Source organism: Rhinatrema bivittatum, chromosome 1 (assembly GCF_901001135.1).
Source record: "Rhinatrema bivittatum chromosome 1, aRhiBiv1.1, whole genome shotgun sequence".
In the NCBI taxonomy this organism is placed as follows: domain Eukaryota; kingdom Metazoa; phylum Chordata; class Amphibia; order Gymnophiona; family Rhinatrematidae; genus Rhinatrema; species Rhinatrema bivittatum.
In genome coordinates this window covers 416,269,046-416,281,844 of record NC_042615.1, presented here as the reverse complement: position 1 = coordinate 416,281,844, position 12,799 = coordinate 416,269,046, and the positions used below count along the sequence as shown (strand labels likewise).

General features: G+C 37.8%; 1 protein-coding gene across 3 annotated transcripts in view; it reads right to left on the bottom strand.

Moving 5' to 3' along the window:
• Window positions 1-3,232: 3,232 nt before the first annotated feature.
• LOC115092180 overlaps window positions 3,233-12,799 on the bottom strand; it is an 81,079-nt gene continuing 71,512 nt past the window's right edge. For all 3 annotated transcript variants that reach the window (XM_029602831.1, XM_029602840.1, XM_029602821.1), the window contains exon 5: window positions 3,233-4,279. In XM_029602831.1, coding sequence (XP_029458691.1) covers window positions 4,007-4,279 — 273 coding nt within the window. In that variant the 3' untranslated portion in view covers window positions 3,233-4,006. The remainder of the gene's footprint in view (window positions 4,280-12,799) is intronic.

Genomic DNA, 12,799 nt, shown 5'->3' with positions numbered 1-12,799 from the left:
GCTTTTCATTATCCCTTTTATCATTTTGGTTACCCTTCTCTATACCTTCTTCATTGCAACTACAGGTATGTTTGAGATGCAGCGACCAGAAATTGACACAATACTCAAGGAGCGATACAGAAGCAGTATGACATTTTCCATTTTATTCACCATTCCCTTCCTAATAATTCCTAATATTCTTTCTACTTTTTGACTGCTGCAGCACACTGAGCCGACGATTTCAATGATGCCTAGATCTTTTTCCTGAGTGGTAACTCCTAATACGGAACCTAACATTGTATATATACAGCACGGGTTATTTTTCCCCTATATGCATCCCCTTGCACTTGTCCACATGAAATTTCATCTGCCAGCTGGATTCCCAATCTTCCAGTCTCGCAAGTTACTCCTACAATTTTATCACTATCCGCTTGTGATTTAATTACTCTGAATAATTTTGTATCATCTGTAACTTTGATATCCTCACTAGTCATATTCCTTTCCAGATCATTTATAAATATAATTAAAAGCACCAGTCCAAGTATATATCCCTCAGGCACTCCATTGTTTACCCTTTTCCACGGAGCAAATTGACAATTTAATCTTACTCTATATTTCCTATCTTTTAACCGTATTGTAATCCACAAAAGGACACCACCTCCTATCCCATGACTTTTTAGTTTTCTTAGAAGCTTCTCATGAGAAACTTTGTCAAATACCTTCTGAAAATCCAAATACACCACATCTACTGGTTCAATTTTATCCATGTTTATTAACCCTTCAAAAAAAATGAAGCAAATTTGTCAGGCAAGACTTCCCTAGGGTAAAACCATGCTGACTGTGCTCCATTAAATCATGTCTTTCTAGATGCTGTGAATTTGATCTTTAGAATAGTTTCCACTATTTTTCCCAGCACTGAAGGCAGGCTCATTAGTCTATAGTTTCCCAGATCACCCCTGAAGCCCTTTTGAAATTTTGGGATTACATTGACCACCCTCCAGTCTTCAGGTACAATGGATGATTTTAATGATAGGTTATTAATTTTAACTAATAGATCTGAAATTTCATTTTTTAGTTCCTTCAGAACCTTGGGATACGTACCATCTGGTCCAAGTGATTTGCTACTCTTTAGTTTGGCAATCTGGCCTACTACATCTTCCAGGTTGACAGTGATTTGGTTCAGTTCATCTGCCTCATCACCCTTGAAAACCATCCCTGGAAATCATTTGGTCTTTCTGCAATGGCCTTACCTTCCCTAAGAGCCCCTTTAACTCCATGATAATCAAATGGTCCAATTGGCTCTACAGCCAATTTCATTTCAAATTCTTTCTTAGCCTGTCTTATCATTGTTTTAACACTTAACTTGACAATGCTTATGCTTTTTCCTATTTGCTTCAGAAGGATCCTTCTTCCACTATTTGAAGGATTTTTTTTGGCTATAACAGCCTCTTTCACCCACCTTTTAACCATGCCGGTAATTGTTTGGCCTTCCTTCCACCTTTCTTAATGCATGGAATACATCTGTTCTGTACTTCTAAGATTGCATTTTTAAACAATGTAACATGCCTGCTGTACATTTTTAACCTTTTAGCTGTATCTTTTTAACTGTTTTCCTCATTTTATCAAAGTTTCCCTTTTGAAATTTTTGTGTTAGAGCAGTAGATTTACATATTGTCCCTCTTTCAGTCATTAATTCAAAATTTGATCATGGTGTGATCACTATTGCCAAGAGGCCCTACCACCATTACCTCTCTCACCAAATCCTGCGTTCCACAAAGAATTAGATCTAAAATAGCTCCCACTCTCATTGGTTCCTGAACCAATTGCTCCATGAAGCAATTGTTTATTCCATCCATAAACTTTTCCTCTCTAACATGTACTAAGGTTACATTTACCCAGTCAATATTGGGGAAATTGAAGTCTCCCATTATTACTGCACTGCCAAATTGGTTAGCTTCCCTGATTTCTCTTAGTATACTACCATCCGCCTAATAAAAATGATGAGATACTATCACAATACTCTTACCTAATCCACATGGGATTTCTACCCATATTGATTCTACTGAGAATTTAGTCACTTGTATGATCTTTAGCCTGTTGGACTGTATGCCTTCCCAGCTACACCCCCACCAAGTTGATCCTCTCTGTCATTGTGATATAATTTGTACCCTGATACAGCACTGTCCCATTGGTTATCCTCCTTCCACCAAGTCTCTGAGATGCCAATGATGTCTATCTCATCATCCGCTGCTATACAGGCTAACTCTCCCATCTTACTTCTTAGAATTCTGGCACTGATATACAGACATTTCAAAGTGCGTTTTTTGTTTGATTTAACAACCTGCTGTTGATAGGGATAATTTTGAATCCTTTAGCTCAGGTGATTACTTATAGGCACATGGACTACTTTTGCTTTTATTGGAACCTCTCATTTGGGATGCCCTAACTCTCCTGTATCATTAGTATCCTTCAAAGATACCTTCCTCCAAACCATGCACTTCTGCGTGACTGTCTGCTTTCGTCCATGTTGATGAGACTTCCCACAGATGGGATAAGTGGAACCTAGGGAAGTTTCAGGCTGTTTCATTTTTTTGTTTTAGAGGGTTTTAAACTTTTTTTTTTAATGGGTTTGTGCATTTTACCTGTCAGGCTCACCAGTTTGTAGTAATCTGGATCATCCTAGAGCCTTTTTTGAAAATTGGCATTATATTTGCTACCCTCCACCAGTACTGTCATTCAAATCTGCCTTTAATCTTTAAGTCTATCCCCATAAAGTAAATGGAGGTAGAATTAAAGATGTAAACACTGTAGCCTGAAAAAAAAAAAGGAGGAAAGGGGTAGATTTGACAGAGACATTTAAATAAATTTAAAGTCATAATGCACAGCAGGAGGGCCTCTTTCAACAGAAAGGATGTTCTGGAACAAGGGGTCATTGGGGTGGGGGGGGGGGGGGGAGGTAAAAGGGAGTAGAATGAGGTCTAATTTAAGGAAGTATTTCACAATGGCACAGAGTGGATGTATGAACAGCCTCCCTGTGAAGATGGTAGAACAACAGTATCTGAATTCAAAAAAACATGGAACAAGCACAGAGTAGCTCAGAGGGAAAGGTGTAATGGGCAGTCTGGATGGGTTATATGGTATTTATCTGCCATCATGTTCTATGTTTATAAACCTGAGGGTACAGATGACTTGATGCAAGGAAAGTTAATACAATAAGCTCCACTACTTTAAAAAAAAATTGCCAAACAATGTGCACAGTCCAATGATTTTTCAGCTTGTTATAACAGGATCTATATAGATCTCTCTCTGTACATAATTTATTCAAAACATGACATTATTTGAGAAGTCCATCATGAAGCATGCTGTAGTTACATTCCAGCAGTGCTAAAAGAAAACCTTCTATGCACATATACATAGCTGTAGACTATAAAGATATTGCATTTATTACTTTATGACCCATTTTTCCTAGCTCTTCTCCTGTAAAAGAAAGTACAAAAAACAATGTTTCTGTGTGCTATTAATTTTCAAGGCAATTGTCAAACAGCAAGCACCACTGAAAGCATATGTCTACTTTTAGCAGGTTATTTCTCTTTGAAAATTTGTATAAAAGGATGTGCGCTAAAAGCACCTCCCTGCTTTACATTTGCTCTTTCGTCTGGGCAGCTGCCAGGAATAAAACAGAGCATGGCTCTGGGAATACCTCTTTCCCATCCAGCTAAAAGTCTGCATGCTGCAGAAATTCACACAAACGTGTAGCCAGAGAGGAGGGTGACACGTTTCACCCAAGCTATTTTTAATCATTTAGTTTTCAAAACTGTCTTCTTTAACAGTCTAATTGTTTTTTTTATAATAGCAAATGCAGCTTCTTTGCAGAGAACAAAGTAAGAGATATAACACAAAACTTTTAACTGACCTGTGGCTCCAGAAATGTATATGATTTTTATACCTTAATTTACACTTAAAATGTAGGTTTTTTTTATGTCAAAAGAGAGATGTTGATTTCCAACATATGGCTAACAAAGTCATTTTAGGATTTTTCTGCCTTTTCCTTAGGTAATCTGCCCATAGTATAGAATTCTTTGTTTGGTCGAAGATCGGTGAAATGTGCAATACGATTGGACATGGCAAAAAAGGCAGAAACCATGGCCATGTCCCAGGCATCTTCCCGGTCAAAACCGTGCACCTCCAGCTTCTTAAAGTGCTCATCGGTTATGTTCTCAGCATGAGTGACTGCCAGAGCAAAGCTTAGTATTGCCAGCTCCCGTGGACCTAACTCAGCAAGTTCCCAATTCACAGTAACCTGGATGGAAGAAAGACATAAGTAACTATAATTTTAGCCAATAATGACAATTGAGAAACTCTGAATTGAAGCAGCCCAGAATAACACACAGTCAGAACACTTCAGTAGAGTAAAACAACTGCACTTTATTTCACTGTATACTAAAAAAAACCCAAAAAAACAGGTAAAGTTTGGTTTTATTTTTTAAAGGTATTTCATTGGCCTGTGGTTTGAAGTTTTGTTAGAAAAATTGGTTAGCCTGATCAATTAAAAGAGTTCTTGGCTGGGCATCCCCTCGCTGATGTCTCAACAGGCCCGGATTGAGCTATGAAAATATGGATGTAGCAAAACCGGCGTTTTATCGTTATTACAGATGTAATGATATTGTTTACTGATGAAAATACTGCTCCTTCAACCTCCTAATTGCTATATTATCTTTTTCTTATAATTTAAATGTCTAATAATATACATGATGAGAATTAAGTGATAACTGTAATTTTTTTTTCCTTTTCTTTGGAGACATTGTTTTTCTGTAAGGATGATTGTTTCCTGGTAAATTTCAAAAATTGAAAATAAAGAATTAAAAAAACAAAAAAAGAAAAAGAAAAATTGGTTAAATGTAATTCCTTTGAACCTTCCTTTTTGCAGGGGGTGGTGGGGGAGAGACTAAAATGATTTTTCTGAGTGCATGTTAAAGGAATCATACAACTGCTAACGCCCACTCTAGGATCCTCAGTAAATAGCTCAGGTTTACTGCAGAGCAGAACAGCCCCACCAAACTCAGTTGGTGATACCACAAATGACTCATTCTGTATAAGGCAAATGCCTAGGAGGCAGTAGGGGAGAGGAACTAAAAGAGTAAATATTTATGAAGCCTTTACCCTTTGATAAACCACCTAGTTTGATTCCCATATAGGATAATCCTCTCTGCCGAGATGGGGAGACTCTATAAACTGAATTTCACAAATTCTGCATCAATTTTTATATATTTAAAGATAAATATGATGATGGAATTTATCCCACTATGTGTGACCATTTCAAGTCCTGCAAAGTCAAGAATATCACATCACCAGCTACTGTGTGTAGTAAAAGTATTAACCCCAAAAGCAGGGGAAAAAAAAATCAATGGCTATATAAACTAGTTATTGAAAAGAATGGCATGATTTTTTTTTAAAATATGTTATATATTTAATATAATGAATGTGTAAGCATTCAAGGCTTATTCATCCCTGCTCAGGACTTATAAAAAAAATTCTGGCAAAAACTTATTTACTGGCATAGGTGAATACATTAAATTGAGCAGTCCCACACAGCTGGGTGGTTGGATGAAAGAGGAATTGGATTCAGACAATCATTAACATGGGCCCTGGCTTTTTATGATATGGGGTACTGATATGCAGACATAAGTGAAAAATTACAGGACTGCTTCTAAGGCCAAGTCCATAACTAGTAAGCACTGTCTGAATTTTCAAGATGGCTTACTGATTAACTGCACAGAGCAGCAATTGCTACCCTTAAGAGAAACGGGGGTAACCTACACAGCGCGGCAGATACTACCATAAGAAGCTTGCTGGGCAGACTGGATGGAAAATTTGGTCCATTTCTGCCGTCATTACTATGTAAAAATCTGAATAAACCCCCCCTTATGAAGGTTTAATGGGCATGACCACTGCTACTTAATCAACATGTGAGAGGCTCAATAACCCTTTTTTGGGCAAGCAACATCACTGCTAAGGATATCTGAAATAGGGAAGAGGAAGCACATTCCATGCTTACAGTGAGATATCAGCATGCTCTAGAGGTGAGAAGCCAAACTTGATTGCCCACACAGTTCAGTTATTGCTCAGCCTTATTTAAATATCCTCTCAGAGTAGCCTAGTGGTTATAGAAGCGTGCTATGAACCAGGAGACCAGGTTTCAAGCCCCACTGTTGCTCCCTGTGACCTTGGGCAAGTCACTTTACCCTCCAGTGCCTCAGGTACTAAGTCAGGGGTCATTTATTAAAGTGCTATATGGCATTTTTGCATTCGAAAAGCACCTTCAATGCATGGTGCAATGCAAATTAGGAAAAGGGGAGGAGTTTGGGGCGGCTTCGCAATTTGCGAAGCCATATATTGCACAGCTTTAACTACATCTTCTTCATTTGTGTTAAGGCGTGCGACATTTTCACAAATAGCATTTTAAGCTGCGGGGGGGGGGAGGAGAGAAGAGAGAGACAGACAGACAGACAGACTATAAGGCCCTCATACTAGGTAGGTATTTATACCTGTATGAGGACCACCTAGCTACTCCAGGTGAGCTTTAGGTATTAGTGTAGGTGTTAGGGGCCACTTTGACATTCAGAGTGCAGCGTACAAACAGAACAGTGCACTCTTGTGAAGATTTGATGACCTTTGGAGTGAGGAAACTCACCCAAAGATGAGATTTGTGCAATGATCTCTCCAACTAGCTTGATGGACTCTCTACCTGAATAGCTTTTTCGCACTTTGCGGTAATACCTATGCGAAGCGCTAAGATAGCACACTTTGCAATAAACAGCCTATTACCATAAAACACACCCTTTTTCCTATCATATGCGATATTTAGTGCATTTTGATAAATCCAGGCCGTAGACTGTAACCCCTCTGGGGAGAGGGAAATACCTACAGTACCTGAATGTAATCTGCTTTGAAGTGCTGAAAAAAGGGTGAAAAGTGGAATATTAAAATCTAAATAAAATAAAATTTATAGCCCTGCTCCATAGGATAAAAAGAGGACAAAGCAGCATGAAAATTATTATCAAAAACTGGACATCCCTTAAGCTGCGGAGTAGCTTGAGCAAGGCCTACTGCTTTGTGAGCTTTATCCAGCCTGCAGGGACCTTCTTGGCACTTCCTACCCATCTGTGACATCACTTCCAGGCCAGCAACATATTCACCGCTGAAGGGGCTTTATTTATGAGAATGCCCAGGGATATTAGATATTTTTATGACTGGCTGATTACCTACTATTTGATTGATTGAATACTTAATGATGGTATACAAAAGCAATCAACTGTTAAGAAAAAATAAAAATCAATAAATCATAATTAAATTAAAATTACAATAAATATCTTAGTAAAGAAATTACAGGAATTAAGATAATAAAAGTATGAGATAAATTATGAATGATCTAATGAATAGAAGAAAGTGTGCCTCGTTCTTCAGAAAAGTATTTAACTTCTTTCCCACAAAAATATCAAATTTATCAGATCCCTCAAAAGCTTTTTTTTTTTTTTTTTAAAGCCACGTTTTAAGATTAAAAAATAAAAAATCTGTTTGCAGGCTTAAATCGACAGGTAAAGGAGTTCCATAATTTAGATCCTGTATTGAAATGGCTCTCTCCCTAACCTCACTTAAATGTGCAGTTCGTATAGAGGGGACAACCAGAAGGCCTTTATTTGCTGATCTTAAATTTCTCTGTGGGGTGTAAAGATGTAAGGCCGCATTGAACCATTCTGTTTTATCACTGTTAATACATTTGTGTAACAGACAAAGAACTTTAAAATCAATTCTGTATTTTATTGGCAACCAATGCAAAGAAATTAAAATTGGTGTAATGTGATCAAACTTTCTACACCCGGTTAAAACCCTAGCTGTAGCGTTCTGCAGAATTGCCAAGGTCTTATAGTACTTGCTGGGAGGCTAAACAAAAGGGCATTACAATAGTCTAAGTTAGAAAATATTAGCATCTGGAGTAGTGTACAAAAACGTTTTCATGAGTGAGGAGAGGTTTTAAACGTTTTAATGTATAAAGTTTGTTATATCCATCTCTAATTTTCAAACTAATATGTTTTTTCATGTTCAGGTCACTATCGATTATTCCTAGATCGTGTGCATGACTGACTAATTCATTTTCGGTGGAGTGCATTTGAAACAGGGGAGGGTTATTTAAATGTCAATTTTCTATTTTTTTTAGATTCAGGATGAACTAATAGGTGTTGAATAGCTGAGATAATACTCTGAAATTAGTCACTGTTTTTCTATTGAATCTTTGATGGGCACCAGGAATTAAAGGTCTGCATATAAATAATGGATAATGCCTAGTCCGGCTAATAATTGGCAGAGAGGTAACATATAAATATTAAAAAAGGGTAGCAGATAAGGAAGATCCTTATGGTACTCATGGATCCATTTTATTGAATTTCTCTGATATGGAATTACCAATTTTCATTTGAAAAGAGCGATTCTGTAAATATGAAATAAACCATTGGAGGTTTATACCATTGAGGCCAAATTCAGACAGACAATCTACGAACTAGGATCTGGTAATTGACCGTATCAAAGGCAGCTGAAAGGTCGAATAATACCAATAAATATGACTGGCCTGAATCAAATTCCCTTAATATGGTGTCTTAATAGATGAAGGCAAGCAATAATGATTCGGTGTTAAAATGTTTTCTAAATAACATACTTTTTCTGTCTCAGTTTGTATTTGCATCAATATGCTCTGCCAGCTGGGCCTGTACTACTTTTTCCAATATCTTGGCCATAATTGGTAAATTTGAAATGGGTCTAAAATTATTTAACATATTAGAATCAGAATTTCCCTTTTTTAATATTGGTCTTATAACCACACATTTTAAAGACAAAGGCATCTTGCCTTGGGAAAATGACAAAATGTATTATCTTACCAATGGGAAAAGAAATTAACTGGACCACTGATGTTAATGCCAAAGTGGGAATTGCATCTAAAAGGATGAGTTGCTGGATTCAATTTAATTTCTTTGTAATTGATTCAATTTCTAAGGTAGAGACACTTTCGAAAGATGTCAAAGGAGGTTTTAATATAATTGTATGATCTGAAGCTGAAGGGATGCTAAGGTGGTTTTGAATCTTATCCTTGAAGAAGCATGCAAACATTACATTTATTGCCTGATAATCCAGTGTCAGGCCCTAAGGTGCATGTGTTAGCTTTTGTTAGATTTTGGACCACGGAAAATAACATTCTTGGGTTAAAATCTAATATCATGGTAAAAAATTCACATTTTGTAATTTTAATTAGCAATCTATATTTAGAAAGGGAGGCTCTGTACATCCCCACTGTTTGGTTGGACGGATTCTTTCGCCATATTCTGTCTAAGTAACCTTTTTGATTCTCTTATTTTATTAGTATACCAGGGCTTATTTTTCTTGTTATTAGAGTTTTTGTTAATCATGGGACTAAGATCATCAGCAACGATGGTAGTAATATCAAACCAAGATGCAGTAGCATTATCATCATAATTAATATATTATTCAAAACTCTTGGAAGTCTTTTGGCTAAATCACCAATCTTAATTGGCTTACGATAAGAAACAGTTGATTCATTAGTCTTAATAGCAGGAGGGGTGGATTTAAAAGTTATAGATGACTGGATAAGGTTATGATCTGACCAGGTTTGCTGGCCACAAGGATTTGCTCTGCAATGTCACTATTTATAAATAATAAATCAAGAATGTGTCCGGCCTTGTAAGTAGGATTCTTTTCAGTCTGTTCCCAGCCAAGGGATGACAGAGCGTCAAACGTTACATGCTAAAGATCAGGGTAGAGAATCTACGTGAAGATTGAAAGTGCCTAAAATTTGGATTGGTTTAACTTACAATCAGATTTTCTATTTATATTTTTAGCCAATGCTTCCATTTTTTTGTATTATAAATGTTTGTGTGTCAGAGTAGATGGTGAGTTAAGGCAAAGGAGTCAAATTTTTATGTTATATGGGAGAAGAGGTCAGTATGCTTATTTTAGGAGGAGCAATAAGTATAAATGTAGTAGAGGTGTTAGGGGTGTTATTTTTGTTCCCTTGGTTTTAAATGGTGAGATACAGTGTGTGTAAAAAAAAAAAAAAAGTCTTCACATCCTTATACATTTTTCACATTCTGCTGTCTAAAAATTTTAAATCAAAATCCATTAAAGTAGGGGTTTGTTTCACTGATCTATACTTTTATTGTGAGAAAAACTCCACCTAAGACCAAGAACTAGATCTGAAGTTGGGGACAGAAGTAGAAGAAATCTTACATCCCTTGAATATTTTCAGTAAATATTTAATTTTTTTTCTTATTAATTTTGTGTGATGTCATTTCTTGTAGGTATACATGCATATGAGCAAGTATGATCATTATGAGTCCAAGAGTTTGTATGTGTAGATTAATAGATACATAATGCCCACACTGTACTATCAGAATAGGACAATAAGGTAAGACTGAAAGAAGGGGCTGGTTAGGCTGGTTACATAGGACGAAGGCAGGGCTAGGCAACTCCTGTCCATTGAATGCTGCAAGTTTCGCTACAACGGTCCCATCCTTTTTGCCGAAGGTGGTCTCCACTTTTTATCTGAATCAGTCGGTGGAGCCTCCGGCCTTTATTGATGTGGAGCTGAAGGATCCTCATTCGAAGGAACTGAGACGTCTGGATGTCAGATGGGCATTGTCGCACTATCTGGAGGCTATCAATGGATTCCGTTTGTCGGATCACCTTTTTGTCTTATGGCAACAGAAGGCATCTAAAGCTACTATCGCTTGTTGGTTGAAGGAGGCCATTGCATCGGCATATATCTGTCGTGGTCGCCCAGTCCGAGAGGGCCTGAAAGCTCATTCTACCCGAGTGCAAGCAGCGTCCTGAGCGGAATGCCAGCTGGTTTCCCAGCAGGAAATCTGCTGGGCGGCTACCTGGAAGTCTACACACTTTTGCTTGACACTACCATTTGGACTTCCAGGATTTGGACGCTGGCAATTTCGGGGCCAGTGTCATCCGAGCGGGACTCTCGCAGTGCCACCCTAATTAGGAGAGCTTGGCTACATCCCAGCAGTCTGGACTGATCCGGGTATGTACAGGGAAAGGAAAATTGGTTCTTTCCTTCTAATTTTTGTTCCTGTAGTATCACGGATCAGTCCAGACGCCACCCACTGAAGGGTTTAGGGGTGTGTGTGGAGAGTCCACTCGAACTGTACTATTTTCTCTAGCCTTTTCTGAAGAATGGCATAGGCTTTTCATATTGCTTTAAGAAAGTTCCTTGTTTCAATTGTCAAAGTTTTGTTCTTCATCCTCTGCTCGTTCGGGGGATAAAGTTAGGTTAATTCATAAGTAGGTTGTTTTAGAAGATTTTTCTGCGAGCAGCAGGTGCCACACCAGGTGAAGAGGCAGTGCCTGTGAAACTTTCTCTGTCTCCATCTGCTGGAAGAGAGGCAAAACCCAGCAGTCTGGACTGATCCGGGTACATACAGAGAATGCACGTTTTCAGAAAGGAGTTACAAGTTTTAGAGCCAGCGCTGGTGTTACTGTGAGGGGCTGAGAGCAGTGTCTGGATGTTGGCTTGGACCTGAGCATCAGGAAGTGGTGACTTTTCCATGGCACACTTGGATCAGGTCCAAAGGCTCACCAATTGGGAAACACTGCTCTATGTTAAGTCTCAAGTATTTCAATATCTAGTTTGACAAATTTAATATGTAAATTAAAACAAAATTGTAATAAGAGCAGCCATCTTACTTTCCATATACCTTAACTTCTAGAGTGCAATGCATGCCATGTCATTTATTTATTTTATTTAATTCTTTTATATACCGACCTTCATGACAGGTGTCATATCAAATCGGTTTACATGTAACAAAGGGGTAAACATTCTTATCAACCATTTAACAGTAAAATAATCAGAGAAGGTAATAAAGTTACATATAACAAGGAGATCGAACTTGGGAAAAGAAGAAAGAGAAGGACAGAGGGATAACCATTGTGATAAAAGGGTATCGCTAAGTAAGTTGTCCAGTAGGCTTGAGATGGAGTTCTGAAATTGAATAGATTAAGGGAAAGCTTGGCTAAATAGCCAGGTTTTAAGTCTTTTTCGAAATGTTTGTAGGCAGGGTTCCTGTCTGAGGTCTGGAGGTAAATTGTTCCAAACAGTGGGTCCCGCTATAGAGAATGCTCTTTCTTTGGTTGCGGTGTATGTCATAGTACTTACAGATATCTACCAAGCAAGTAAACAGCCTGCAAAGCTGAGGACCAATGATTTTACTGTGGAAGATGCTAGGGAGATCCCCATGTTGAAACCACTTTTTTGTACTGAGTGAAGCTGGTTTCGTTATGCCAAGTTTCTGGTTATGCACTCTCTTTTTGACACCATCCTTTATCATAACTCCTTCTTTATCCATTGCAGTGTCACAGAGATAAAATCATGCTCAAGTCACCACAAAAAAACATACCTTTATGCAAGCCTCAAATAATAAACGAACAAAATATGGCTAAATCTGGACTGAGAAAAAAGTGATCAAATATGTTTCAGCATCACCATCCCTCCAGCCACCAACACACACACTTCTAATATTTGTCATAACACCTGTTTACAGATAGATACTGCAGGATGACAAAATCTCTCTCAGATTACTCCCTCAAAACAGACCTACTTACGTCTCGCACAAGTCTCACTAAAATATAACCACATTTAGAAAAATGACTACTCAAGAAAGCCACCCCTCCAAGTCTGGTACTATTTATTATAGTTGTTTATTCTCAGACTGCAGCTTGTATGGGTAAAAAAAATCTCTCTTGGACC